This window comes from Leuciscus leuciscus (assembly GCF_965113295.1).
Source record: "Leuciscus leuciscus genome assembly, chromosome: 24".
NCBI lineage: Eukaryota > Metazoa > Chordata > Actinopteri > Cypriniformes > Leuciscidae > Leuciscus > Leuciscus leuciscus.
In genome coordinates this window covers 3,910,886-3,925,519 of record NC_138723.1, presented here as the reverse complement: position 1 = coordinate 3,925,519, position 14,634 = coordinate 3,910,886, and the positions used below count along the sequence as shown (strand labels likewise).

Here is a 14,634-nt window from a genome sequence, read left to right as displayed (position 1 = left end):
TTGTTATTTTGCTGTTTTATTCAATTTATTCACAGTTCCAGAATCCCACTTCAGTAGATGAGCATAAGTGCTTTTATTGCATTGCTACCTTAAATATGCTATACACAAATCAAGTGGAAGAGAAAGACACGATCGCTACTGAGCAGAAAAAAATATATAAACTGATATTATTGGCGTAATGTCAGGGTATAATCTAATCATCAGCAGAATTTAGAAGATAGACCCATAGATATGAGATCCTTTATTTGAAACATTTAAAAATGTTGTAGTGTGTTGGCTTTTTAACTTAGAATACAGACGTCTTGTCTTTTAATTTTGTAGCTTTTTTACTAGTCAGCTCCCGACGCGATGTTATTCATTGTACGCGCAAATTCAAAGCGTTGCGTCTGGGCACGTTAATGACGCTCGCGCTCTTTTAAACTCGTAATAAAGCGGTGAATGATTTTTCCAGAAATGACGCTGATCTACAGTACAAGTTTATATTTAGAGTACATTGCAATCACTCCAAAATAGATGACGACAACTCACACACCTGCATTATGAGCTATGCTTCTTTGTGTGCTTATTAGGCTTTTGCCTCGCAGCACCTGATGGATGCGTTCGTTACACATACTTTCAGAAGCCGGCACCCGCTTTGTAACGGACACATTAATTGGTTTAACTGCAGTAATGTAACAGTCTATGGTTAAGATAAACATCGTCACTATTTTTAGTTAATTAATAAATATTGAAATAAATTGTAGATAGGACATTTATACATGTTTTTTTTTTGTTTTTTTTTTTTTCTCTGTCTGGGCCCCATCCCGCCAATCGGGCCCTAGGCACGTGCCTAGTTTGCCTTTGCGTTAATCCGGCTCTGATGAGCGCATATGGTTTTTTTCTGATCTTTCGATCTAATGGACAAATCTCTTCAATTTACATATGAATACACTCAGAGACGACAGGAAAACATACTGAGACCATCAGCTTTCGTTTCTGCTCTGATAACTGCTAAACCAGCCGAACACAGTGTTAGAAATCAGGAATGGTGAGAGAACACTGTGCTTGGTTTGTTTTTCATCTTCAAACCAAACTTGGGTCTTCAGCCGACAAAGTTTAAATCCCATCTGGCTAGTGCACTTCCCATAATGTTCACGCGTTAGGTCAGTAGACGGAATGTAGACGGTCTATAGTGGCTGTTTGAACGCATTCGAACACATGAGTGTTTACACTATGAAAGCAATCCGGTCAAATGTGTTTTCATCTACCTCTGGAAGTGATCAAGAGTGGACAATCTCAAAGCGCTTCAGGTTTACACCTGTATTTAACATCGTCCACTTGAGATCCGATCGACCAAAACACATCTTAATACCAGGTGTGAACAGGACCTAAGAGCAAGTCCTCCAGAATTCCTAACACAACCCAATTTCAGCCTGGATATTTTTCGAGTGTGTGCACTATTTCTGAGGCTTTAAAGCAACACAAAAGCACTTTTCCTCTTCGGTCCCCCTACAGGTTGGAAGAGGAATTGTGCATTACCGCTGTCGTAAAATAATTGTAAAAAGATTGAGTGCATAAAGGGCTATGGAGCTGTCAAAAAACTTTTGTCACCTACACAAGTTCAGTCAACAAAACTCTAATGAGTGCACTAGATTATTTTCCATGGTTGTTTTGGTCCTACAGGACCAAAATAAATAGTCTTCTCTAGGTTTTGTATGTTTGACTAGAATATGGTGAAGCTGTGTTGACTTCTGTGATGGTATTGTTTGTAGACATTGACGAGTGTCTTCAGAACGGGGTGCTGTGTAAGAACGGCCGCTGTCTGAACACAGAGGGCAGTTTTCAGTGCATCTGTAACGCAGGATTCAAGCTCACACCTGATGGCCGAAACTGCATAGGTAAGACCCCCACCATAGTCAGCCTTTTTCAGTTCATAGCAGTTATATGTAATCATTTTTCCACACACAAATGTTTTTACTATAATACAGCAATTCTGTCAGGACCACTATCGTCCAATACGATTGACAATTAGCATACAGTTTGGATTGGCGGTGTGGTTCTGTTCTGGGCGAGAACTCCCTGTGCATCCGTGCAGCCTAGCATGAACATGAGCAGCAATAACCCTCCTTAGGGTAACAGAACAGAACCAACATGAATGTATTGCAGATATCAATAATTCAAGATTTTAAAGTACAACATAATTCGAGAATTTATTCTGATTCAAGGGGAATCAGAAAGCCCAATTCTGACTGAGACAGGAGGAGCTGGGGAGGGAGGAGGAGCTGGAGAGGGAGGAGGAGCTGGGGAGAGAGGAGGAGCTGGGGAGGGAGGAGGAGCTGGGGAGGGAGGAGGAGCTAGAGAGGGAGGAGGAGCTGGGGAGGGAGGAGGAGCTAGAGAGGGAGGAGGAGCTGGGGAGAGAGGAGGAGCTGGGGAGAGAGGAGGAGCTGGGGAGGGAGGAGGAGCTGGGGAGGGAGGAGGAGCTGGGGAGGGAGGAGGTGCTGGGGAGAGAGGAGGAGCTGGAGAGGGAGGAGGAGCTGGGGAGAGAGGAGGAGCTGGAGAGGGAGGAGGAGCTGGGGAGAGAGGAGGAGCTGGGGAGAGAGGAGGAGCTGGGGAGAGAGGAGGAGCTGGAGAGGGAGGAGGAGCTAGAGAGGGAGGAGGAGCTAGAGAGGGAGGAGGAGCTGGGGAGAGAGGAGGAGCTGGGGAGAGAGGAGGAGCTGGGGAGAGAGGAGGAGCTGGAGAGGGAGGAGGAGCTAGAGAGGGAGGAGGAGCTGGGGAGAGAGGAGGAGCTGGGGAGAGAGGAGGAGCTGGGGAGAGATGAGGAGCTAGAGAGGGAGGAGGAGCTGGGGAGAGAGGAGGAGCTGGGGAGGGAGGAGGAGCTGGAGAGGGAGGAGGAGCTGGAGAGGGAGGAGGAGCTGGAGAGGGAGGAGGAGCTGGAGAGGGAGGAGGAGCTGGGGAGAGAGGAGGAGCTGGGGAGGGAGGAGGAGCTGGAGAGGGAGGAGGAGCTGGAGAGGGAGGAGGAGCTGGGGAGAGAGGAGGAGCTGGGGAGGGAGGAGAGTAAATCGCTCCTGAGAAACGCGATGGCTGCTGATAATACTGAAGGAGCTTATATATAGTATACAGTGTATAATATATACAGTGATAGGCGTCGTATTCCTATAGGTAGACGTGGATCAGCTGAGAGTCACTGATGCGAGCTTGACTAACGTGACCTGCCAGAACTGACGCTACGCTTGATTTATATTAGATTACCCAAGGCCAAATGAACACAACCTGAATAACATAACAGGATGGGCAGAAATAGAGGGTTATAATGTGGATTATCTGCATTACTCCCTACAGTAAGAATGCGATAAGAGTTTCCTGTTTCCTCAATCAGATCATGATGAATGTGCCGCCACAAACATGTGTCTCAACGGCATGTGCATTAATGAAGACGGCAGCTTTAAATGTGTGTGTAAACCTGGGTTCACCCTCAACTCCAGCGGCCGATACTGTACAGGTCAGCTCCCTTTCACATTTCTAAAAATAACATTACTCTAAAAATGACATTTACTGAAATTAGTGTGCTTACATTTGAATATTTTGTGAGTAAAGTTGGGTTTCGTGTTAATGTGTGTGTCCCTCACAGATATCGATGAGTGCCAGACACCAGGTGTGTGTATGAATGGACGGTGTGTAAACACACAGGGCTCTTTCAGGTGTGAGTGTTTTGCAGGTCTTACTGTTGGAGTAAGTGGCCGCATTTGTGTAGGTAAGAGCTAGCTAAACTTTGCACACTTGCATGCACAATAATATATTTGTCTGATTTATTAAAATCCCAAATAAAGGGTACTAATTTGCTTGTGTAGTCTATCTATCATGTATAAGAATTTATGTGCTCTTTGTGGGGCAGTATGGTAACTGATCTTATGGCAGATAAATGAGTGACAGGCCAAATAGCCAATCAAATCGCTGCGTTGGGAAGCCTTGTCATCTGCTATTTTGACGTTCGTCAAGCTTTACAGAACTGTTGGACATAGACAAACCTCTTGTTTTGTTAAATTCCTTTAACAATATTAAAAGGTGTTGTTATGGTACATGTAATTTGGATATTGGATATTGGAGATAAAATGCTAAAAGTTTTTAATTTTACGCCGTCCAATGACAATTCTGAAAGTAACCGTGACAGGAGCCTACTGTTGCTGTAGCAAATGCAACTAATGTGCATCTGATTGATGGATATTCTAAATATGAAGATATTTTCATGGGGAATTTTCTGATGTAATATTTGGTCATTATTTTCCTGTTATCTCTGTAAAGCTGCTTTGAAACACTCTGTATTGTATAAAGCGCTATAGAAATAAAGGTGACTTGACTTGACTTTATTCACAAATGTTTTATGCGACATTCCAATTTTACACATAAGTTAAATTTGCAACTTCGTATGGAGACATAGCTATTGTAGCAATAAATCCCTGTTTCATAAATCAAGCAATCTGCAGTTCTGAAAAGCGTTATGTAAGAGACTGAGGGCCCTATCTTGCACCCAGCGCAAGTGACTTTGTACACCGACGCATGTATCATTCCTATTTTGCACCCGCGCAAAGCGGACTTTTCCCTCCACAGAAGCACGTCGGTAAGTTAGGAAATACACTTGCGCTCCCGGGGGCGGTTCAGCGCAAAGAGGAGGCGTGTTCCGGCGCAAACGTTCATTCATGCTATTTTGCAGGTTTAGAAAACAATTGCGCCACTAACCAGGAAAAAATAGTTTAAAGTCAGTGGCGCGTTGCGCATGTTATTCATATGCTATTTTAAGGGCGCATGCTTGGCCATAATCAATGTAGCGTGTGCACAACGCACATAGCCTACACTTTGATTCTCTCATCTACACAGAAGCAGCAGTTTTCATTTTTGAATACATTATTACGATAGATAGATAGATAGATAGATAGATAGATAGATAGATAGATAGATAGATAGATAGATAGATAGATAGATAGATAGATAGATAGATAGATAGACTATTTATTATAAAAGCATACATCTAGCTTACACATTTACCCAAATTATCATACGCCTGTTTAACCGAAGTTAATTTGGGTGGGTTTCTCCATTTCAATGTAACTTCTCTCTTTTACGGCCGTGACGAGAGCGTTGCTCTCCTTGGCTGTGAACCGCTCCTGGCGCGCGCCTGGCAAATCCGCCGTTTCAATAGCAATCCGCTATGGAAAAAGCGCGTTTGCTCTTAAAGGGAATGTGAGATGACGCTCTGATTGGTTTATTTCACGTTACGCCCAAACCACACCTATGAATAATGAAGCTACTTCAGACCAACCCATTTTAGATTTGCGCCTGGCGCAATAGTCATTTATCCCGCCGGGAAAATAGCAACAGCGCCGAGACCCGCCCACAAAGTTACTTGCGCTTTGCGCTTTGACACTTGCGTTTCAGATCGTTAAAATAGGGCCCTGAGGGTGTTTTCAGACCTGTAGATCAAGTTGCTCTTGATGATGATGAGCTCAGTGTGGGTCAGACATGTTGTTGTAGGACTTGAAAATATCACTGGAATTTGACAATATTTGCAAAAGCAATGTTTGGAAATTAAAAACTGATGTTTCCTTCTGGAACACTAAAGCAAAAGATGAGTTACTGTCTTAAAACAAATGTTTTTGCGAAACATTTACTTTTTGGCAGCACAGTATTTATTCCTAATATCTGTTATTAAAATAGATATTTAACTAGATCTCAAGTTGTTGCCAGTTTGGTTAAGGGAAAGTATGTTTTTAAATGTACACAATCAGTTGATTTATATATTTTTTGGTATTTTGTATTATACCTCGGAAGGATTTTTGGCACAGATCCTCTGTAGTTTACCTGCATTTGTGGTCCGTGGGCTTTGGTTTTTGATGGTATGTCAGACTTTGATTCAGACTGTATTCCTCACATATGTGTGTTGCAGACACACACATGCGCAGCACCTGTTACGCAGCTGTGAGAAGAGGCTTGTGTGTTCGGCCCTTCCAGCGAGCCGTCACCAAGTCTCAGTGCTGCTGTGCCAACCCTGACTATGCCTTCGGGGAGCCGTGCCATCCCTGCCCTGGCAAACACTCAGGTAAACCTTACCCAGTTACACCGAGCATACTCATTACTGGACTCATGTTGTGTGTTATTTATTAAGTTACTTTTGGAAACAGCTTGCAGAACTGTGTGTGTGGTTATTTGAACTAATTCTACTAATATAAATGATGTGTAACACTGTACATGTGAAGTGGTCCTCTGGAAGGGGGTGTTATTCACGCAGAGGCCTGTTTTTGATACCCGTTTGGTACAGTAGTGTTGTACAGGCCTGAAGAGATGTGTTGGGTATGTTGCAGACTTGCAGCTTGTTTCTTCATGTTTGTGGTGTGAAGACATTGGTTAAAATGTTGTGAGAACGATATAGATATGAATGTCCAGGGTAGAACTCAGTTTTGAAGTATTCATGGGTTTCATCAGGTCCCTTTCCACAGGTGTATAAAATCAAGCACCTAGATTATGAATGCAGACTGCATTGTGCTTGATTAATATACCTGTGGAAAGGGACCTGATGAAATCCATAAATAGGGTCTTCAAGGACTTGTGCGTGTGTTGTGGCATATGGGAGCGAAGCACACTGCAGTTTACAGGGTTTCTAAACATGGTTCTTATTTCTTCCCTTCCGGCTGTTTATTTTCATGCACTGTTTCTCTTAATGGGAGAGTTTTGGGAGGAGAACCCAGACAGAATTAGGAACATATGGAAATGAACCGCCACTAAGACCAGCTCTGCTTAATTATTAAATTGTTCTGTTTTCTGTCTAGCATGTCTTCCATCAATGTCTCCCAAACATGTTTTTTTTTACTTTTTAATAAAGATTATGATCTATGTTTCCCATGTCAATTGTCTTGTAGCTGCTTTTATTTTCCTGTAATAAATATGTCAGTTGTTTTGAGGAGGGGAGGGTTTTGCTAACTGATTGTTAGTTACAGTTTATTCGAGCTAATGCATTCACAAGTGTTAGTCTGATTAAAGAAAATCTGTAAAGCATGTTATCTTTCACACAGATATGAGGTATTATTCACTGCTGTCATGTGTTCTCTTGCTGTTCTAGTTGAGTTTCAGGCCTTGTGTTCGAGTGGTGCTGGATTTTCTGCTGATGGCAAAGGTAATTCTGATGTCATGTTTCATGTGTTATCCTGGAATTAATGGACGAGTCGATTGTAGTTGCCGAAAGTCAGACAAACTAAACAAACAAAGGTCACACTTTACTTTACAGTGTCATTGTTACATGTAGTTACAATAGTAATAACAACAAAGTATGCATTATTACATGCAACTAACACTCAACAAAACCCTAATCTAACACTGTAGTAAGTACATGAAGTTACCTAATATTACTCAATACTTAAATATATAATTACAGTGTAACAAAGACACCTTAAAATAAATTGTAACCCAAACAAACTAAAACTGGAATAAAATTAAAATTGTAACCTTTTAAATTAATGTTAAACTTAATAACATTTTGTGTTTCTTTGTGAGGCAGACATTAATGAGTGTGCTCTGGATCCTGATATCTGCCCTAATGGAGTGTGTGAGAATCTCAGAGGAAGTTTCCGCTGCGTCTGCAACAGCGGCTATGAAAGTGACCAGTCTGGCAGAAACTGTCTGGGTCAGTTGACCTGTAATATGCACAGATGAGTTTCTGACAGCGCACTACTCAACTCACACCTGTGGAGATAACGTTCAGCAGTCACCGTTGAATTCATACAGTTTTTCCATTTTAAATATCAATTTAAGGATGTAAATTGACAACACTGTAGTTGTTTCCTGAAGGAATATTGCTGTACAGTGTAAAAATAATAATAAGAGAGGCTATATGATGCGGAATTACAGTAGTCAAATGTTATGTGATGTGTGTGATGACCCAGCATCCTCCTCTCAGGGTTTGCCGTCTGTGTTTGCAGATATCGATGAATGTGTGGTGAACCGTCTCCTGTGCGATCATGGCCTGTGCCGTAATGTTCCCGGGAGCTACAGCTGCACCTGCCCGGCCGGATACTCCTTCAGACTCGACACCGAGACTTGCGAGGGTCAGTTACTCTTAGGCTCGTCTGTCGCTTCATTTCAGTTCCCTATGTGTGTAGAAACATGCTGTAAATTCCAGAGGCAGGTGTTTACAGTATTAAACCCGAAATCAGACATGCCTTACGTGCCCTGACATGTCTGGTGAAGTAGATCAGTGGTACAGTTTTTTTTTTCTGTAAGAAGTCTCTTCTGCTCACTAAGGCTGCATTTATTTGATAAAAAATACAGTAAAAACAGTAATATAGAGAAGAATTATTAAAATTTTACATACTGTTCTAATAACTTCTATTCTTCTACTTCTATATGTAATTTATTCATGTGATCAAAGCTGAATTTTCAGCATCATTGCTCCAGTCTTCAGTGTCACATGATCCATCAGAAATCATTCTAATATGATGAAACATTTCTGATTTATTATCAATGTTGAAACATTTCTGCTGCTTCATATTTTTGTGGAAACCTTGAAAAGAACAACATAAATTTGAAATAGAATCTTTTTGTAACATAGTCTACTGAAGCAAGTTGTAGTGAACCTAAATGCAGGCTTGACTTGACATAACATAACATGACTTAAAATAAACATGAAACTCGCCACCAGAGGTTACACCAGGGAAACAATTAACATGATGGCAAGGGAATCACATGACAAGACAGTGACATGACTGTGAAAAGAAACATGAAACTAGGCATTACACTTTTGCAACATTAATACACGTCTACTGTCACTTTTGATCAATGTAATGTATCCTTACTGAATAAAAGTATACATTCATTTGTTTAAAAAAACGTACTTAACTCAAGCTTTTGAATGTTAGTGTATCACGGTTTTCACCAAAATATGAAGCAGCTCAACTGTTTTCAACATTGATAATAATCAGAAATGTTTCTTGAGTGGCAAATCATCATATTAGAATGATTTCTGAAGGATCATGTGACTCTGAAGACTGGAGTAATGATGCTGAAAATGCAGCTTTGATCACAGGAATACATTACATCTTAACATATATTCACATAGAAAACTTTCCTCACATCAGTCAGATCATTTAAAGAGGACCTATTATGCCCCTTTTTACAAGAATACCCCACAGATCATGTATTATACCATGTTGTAAATGCCCATGAGTGGAAGTAAAAACACGTTTTTTTTGTGCATGTATTTTTTAAATGCAAATGAGCTGCTGCTCCGCCCCCTTTCCAGAAGAGGGCGGAGCCTGTACAACTTGTGCCTCGCATACTCTGCCAAAAACTAAAACATCTTTTTGGGTCTTATCATCTCTATCGCGCTCACGCTCACGTTACATTGCAGTTCTTCATCATCATGAAAGTTTATTATCTGCATGCGTTTTAAAATCATATCAGTCTAAAGTTCCGATATATGGTTTTCTAAACCACACAGCCGAATCACACGCACAGAAAGCTGGATGTCAGATGGAGTGTCCCATAAGTATTAAAGGGATGGTTCGGAGTAAAATCAACCTAGGGTCCTTTGCACCATGACCTCGAGCCAAACACCCCCCCAGAAGCCTTTTTTCCCTTGGTTGAACATTATTGTATAAATAAACTCCTGATGTACTTACAAACTTACAGAAGTACAGAGTACAGAACCTATTTGAAATACTGTATAAGTTTGGTGCCATTCTGGGCATTATTAGTGGGGTAATTTACGGGATACAGCCTTAAATCCGTTAACGCCTGCACTAAGCCATCCGGCTGATATCTCTAAATAAGCTCTAACTTTAATAATGTTCAACCAAGGGAAAAAAGGCTTCTGGGGGGGTGTTTGGCTCGAGGTCATGGTGCAAAGGACCCATGACACAAAATGATGTACAAAAACCATTTTAAAGTGAATGTTTCATAATAGGTCCCCTTTAACCTTTCAGATTGTCAAAACTATCAGTGTTCTGTTCCCCAGACGTGAATGAGTGTGCGAGCGGACCGTGTGTTAATGGAGTGTGTAAGAACAGTGCGGGCTCCTTCTCCTGCGAGTGCTCACTAGGAAGTAAACTGGACTCCACTGGACTTTTATGTGTTGGTAAATGTACATGTTAAATCATGCACACACACACCTCAAGATGATTTCAATTTCATGATTCACATATGTTGGTGTGTGGGGGGGGGGATCATATTTTTCTGAGTATTTTGATTGTGCTGATGGAGGTTTATTCCCACAGACAGTCTGAAGGGCACGTGCTGGTTAACCCTCCAGGACGGCCGCTGTGAAGTGAACATTAATGGAGCTACACTGAGGTCACAGTGCTGTGCCACGCTGGGAGCGGCCTGGGGAAGCCCATGTGAACCATGTCAAACCGGTATGAAAACACTGTGCTGCTTACTGTACTGAGTTCGAGAAGCATGAGCACTACTGTACTAGACACTGTGTTAAAAGGTGGTTTTTTTTAAGGATTTTTAAAAAAGGTCTCATGTTCACCAAGGCTGCATTTATTTGATAAAAAATATAGTAGTCACCATTTATACAGCGCTTTTAATAATGTTGTAGATTGTTTCAAAGCAGCTTTATAGTGATAATAGGAAATTATAGTAACAGAGATTGTTATGGCTTTACAGCAGCTCTAGAATAAAGTTATTGTCCAGCTAAAGTTAGTTTTGATTGATTCACTTCCATTGCAAAGATCATTAGTTATTAACTTAGGGGCCGCTAACACGACACCGCTCTAACAGAAAACCCTCCACACGCTCCGGCCGCTCATCCGCACAACAACAGTGCCTGGTGGCTCGAGAATGCAAACCTTGAAATTGGTTCCAAGGTGCAAGTCTTGAAAATATTTAAATAACGTAATCATATCCGTGTAAACTTCAAAAACGCGAATCTGTGAAAACGCTGACGGCGTGCACATGCGTATTACGTGTTTAGTCTATAGGGATGTGCGCAGGCATGTAGTCTTTCTTTAACAATTTACCTCACCAAATTACTTGTCTGGCCTTAAAAATTCATAATACAGAATTTTTTGTTGCTTCCACTTGGGCCCGATACTGAGTTCATGTATTCGTACTCGTAAAAATGCTCCGATACCGATACCAGGCAGCGCTTGTACACTTGTGCCCAGACAAAGGAACACTGAACACAGAGAGAATAATGGGGATAAAAAAGAAGGCTGTCTATGAAGTAAATAGATCTTATTAGTGGAATATTAAACAAAATATAGTAACACACAGCTGTGGTGCGCGAGCTGAGCTGGTCGAGCGCATCCCTTTAAACAGACATCAGTGGAAAGTTTGTAGTTCAGTCGGATGTCAATGGCAAAGAAAGTAAAACGAGGCATGTAGCTTATTAACGTTAACTGACGAGAGAGAGAGAGAGAGAGAGAGAGAGAGAGAACACTTCTGTTGAATGCTCTTGATTGCTGATCATTCACTCAGCACGTGTTATTTGGATTAAAACTAAATCGTAAATGTAAGTAAAACATGAACTGTTCCCTATTGTATGTATAACGAGTGGTTCCATACATTATTTACAGGACGTGTGCAATTCAAGAAGTTCCATGAACTCAAACATCCAAAGCGCGCACCCCGAAAACCAGCATCTCAGCGCGCGAATGCTGAATTGAATTGTCTTTCACGTCTCTTGCTTGTACTGACGAATTCAAGTGAACATAGACAGTATATTTAAATGGGGTCCGTGTGTTTGGTCTTAAAGGGGCAGCATTGTGTTTTAATGCTATTCAAACAAAGGACAAATACATTACTCACTGCTCTTGACTAAATAGGCTACCTTTTGTAACTTTACAAAAAGATCCATCTATATTTAATTTATTCAGTAATTAATATGCAGTGTTTTTTCACATTTGATTACTTTATTCAAATTTCTGTACCTGTTAGATCAGGGTACAGAACTTCGGTCCTGGAGGGCTACTGTCCTACAGAGTTTAGCTCCAACCCTGAAAAAATCACCTGCCTGTAATTTTCTAGTAATCCTGAGGACCTTGATTAGCTTGTTCAGGTGTGTTTGATTAGGGTTGAAGCTAAACTCTGTAGGACAGTGGCCCTCCAGGACCGAAGTTGCCCATCCCTGTGTTAGATCTACCCGAAAAATTTAAAATTACCCGAAAAAACCCTCTGTGTGTAATTTGATTATTTGTTCTTATTTTATTACTGACTGCTAACTTGTCTTTAATAATGTTTTAAATTCACATTAACATTTGTACCACTGACCCAGTCCTCAGCACTGAGCCCTGCTGGTTAAATGAAAGATAAAATATGATAGAGCAATAAAATGAAGAGTGAAAGTAACAGAAGTTCATACAATGCTTGTTTATTGTTTAGCAGTAGGCTTAATTAAGCATGAAAATAACTGAAGGAAATATTTATTTGAACAAATTAAGCCAACTAATATGATTTATATTCTTTTGTTTTCTCTACCAATATTTAAAAATAAAAATGCAGTGAAGATACAGGTATCGGTTATATGGTATCGGCGAGTACCAAAAATGAAAGTATCGGTATCGGACTCGTTCTGGAAAAAGTGGTATCGGTGCATCCCTTGCTTCCATGTGTCAATTCAATTCAATGCAATTCCACTAATGCCAACATAATTTTCGAGTCTATTTAAAATAATGTTGTGGTCAATAGTATCAAATGTAGCACTAAGATCGAGTAACACTAATAGAGAGATTGGATGATAAGATTGGATGATAAGAGCAAATCATTTGTGACTCTAATGAGAGCTGTCTCGGTACTATGGTACGGTCTAGATCCTGACTGGAAATCCTCGCAGATATCATTTCTTTCTAAAAAGGAACTAGTGCTGCACGATTAATCATATTGCAATCGCGATGTCAAGCCTGTGCAATTATATGATGCAAAATGCTATTTTATTAAATAAATAAATGCATGTGTGGACATGACCACCCATTCTCTCTGAGAGCGGTTTGCCCATTTTCTACACCACTAATAAAAAGAAGACCAGTCAGTTTCAGTTTAGCCAATAGCGAACAATAGCGAATAATAAATTCAAACAATAGCGTTTTGGCGCTTGTAAATCTGACGTGACAGATCGTGGTTGTGAACCGAACATCTCTTACTCTTTACTAGTTAATAGTAAATAAACACAAATGATCAATAGGTGTGTTGAACGATACAGTAGAACTTACCGAAATGTTTATGCCTCATACATAATATTGATCAATCAGTGCTTTTCAACTGCAGAAAGAGGTCAATAAACCAGCTGGAGAACAATAGGCTGTGTCATATAACGTTACCTTTACCTCAGGAAAGCCATTTGATCGCACGTTAGTTGGCTAGACAAATTATATAGAGAGAGGAGTATTTTGCTAAATATGTGCACTATATTCAATATTTATTATATTTTTACTTGTGTCATTCTAATATTGTAACGTTGTTATTATAGCCTAGTAAAAACCAAATTATATTTAATATGAGTTATTTGTAACCTTTTATAATAATACCTGCTGACTGGGCTCTCTGTATGTTTACAGCATTAGGTGCATTAGCATTTGTCTTGAGAAAAATTAACATGTATCTACTGTACCTAATATTTATCCAAATTAATCGATAATGAATCAAGATCGGAATCAAATCACAAGATCAAGCAACAATAAAAACAGTATTGTCAGTAAAACAGTAAAAACATATTGTCACTAAACTTAACAAAATTCTGTTTAGTTACCAAATGTTTCTTATTTTAAATCTTATTTTCATGAGCATACTTGTTCTTATTTATTGTTCTATTTATTTTATACTATTGTACTATTGAGACAATAACAAGTTTGCAGTAATGCAAAGATGTCATTATTTAATTTTGTAAAAAATATTCATTTAATTTGAAAACACTGAGTTGAGAAATACACACTTCAGCATTATCACTAATCTATGTGTGCATTTTCCTTGAGAATTAAGCAAGCTGACTCATGAAACCATTTATTTAATATATCACAATCGCATTATTGACCTCAATAATCGCAATATGACATTTTCTTATATTTATACATGTATATTTATACAAATATAATATAATATTTATATTAAATATTTCTTATTTCTTATTTTTTTATTTTCTGTTTTATTTCTGTTTCTAAAATGTAAGAAAAGTGAAAATAACAAAAAATACATCATTCTAAAATGGTGATGTGGTGCTCGAGAAATATTTCTAATTATGATCAATATTTAAAACAGTTAATGTTTAATATTTTTGTTGAAGCTGCAATAGATTTTTTCGAGATTCTTTGATAAATAGAAAAAGAATTTACTAAATCTTTTTACTCTTTTGATCAATTGATCAAAGTGTCCTTGCTGAATAAAAGAATTTCTTTCAAAAAAGCTAGGAATCATAATATACTGTACATGTTAAGTATATTTGAATTTCAACCTGATTAGTTTATTAGCCCATTATATTATATGATTAAAAATATTCACATTTTTGTTAAAAAAAAACCTTTAAAAGTATAATTTATTGGCAAAAATATTAAATACTTGAAAATGTTTCAAACAGTTTTACTGGTATTTTTATTAATTTAAAACCTGTATGTCTTTTCAGAGGAAAATAATGGATTGTGGATATTGGATATTTCATGAATGCTGTTATTTATGTCCACA

General features: G+C 39.3%; 1 protein-coding gene across 1 annotated transcript in view; it reads left to right on the top strand.

Moving 5' to 3' along the window:
- Nucleotides 1–14,634, top strand: part of fbn2a (fibrillin 2a) — a 104,423-nt gene that overhangs the window by 29,677 nt on the left and 60,112 nt on the right. The window contains exons 13-21 of the mRNA XM_082157320.1: nt 1,752–1,877; nt 3,356–3,478; nt 3,608–3,730; nt 5,918–6,070; nt 7,088–7,141; nt 7,523–7,648; nt 7,944–8,069; nt 9,977–10,096; nt 10,236–10,373. Of these exons, the coding sequence (XP_082013446.1) occupies nt 1,752–1,877; nt 3,356–3,478; nt 3,608–3,730; nt 5,918–6,070; nt 7,088–7,141; nt 7,523–7,648; nt 7,944–8,069; nt 9,977–10,096; nt 10,236–10,373 (1,089 nt within the window). The remainder of the gene's footprint in view (nt 1–1,751; nt 1,878–3,355; nt 3,479–3,607; nt 3,731–5,917; nt 6,071–7,087; nt 7,142–7,522; nt 7,649–7,943; nt 8,070–9,976; nt 10,097–10,235; nt 10,374–14,634) is intronic.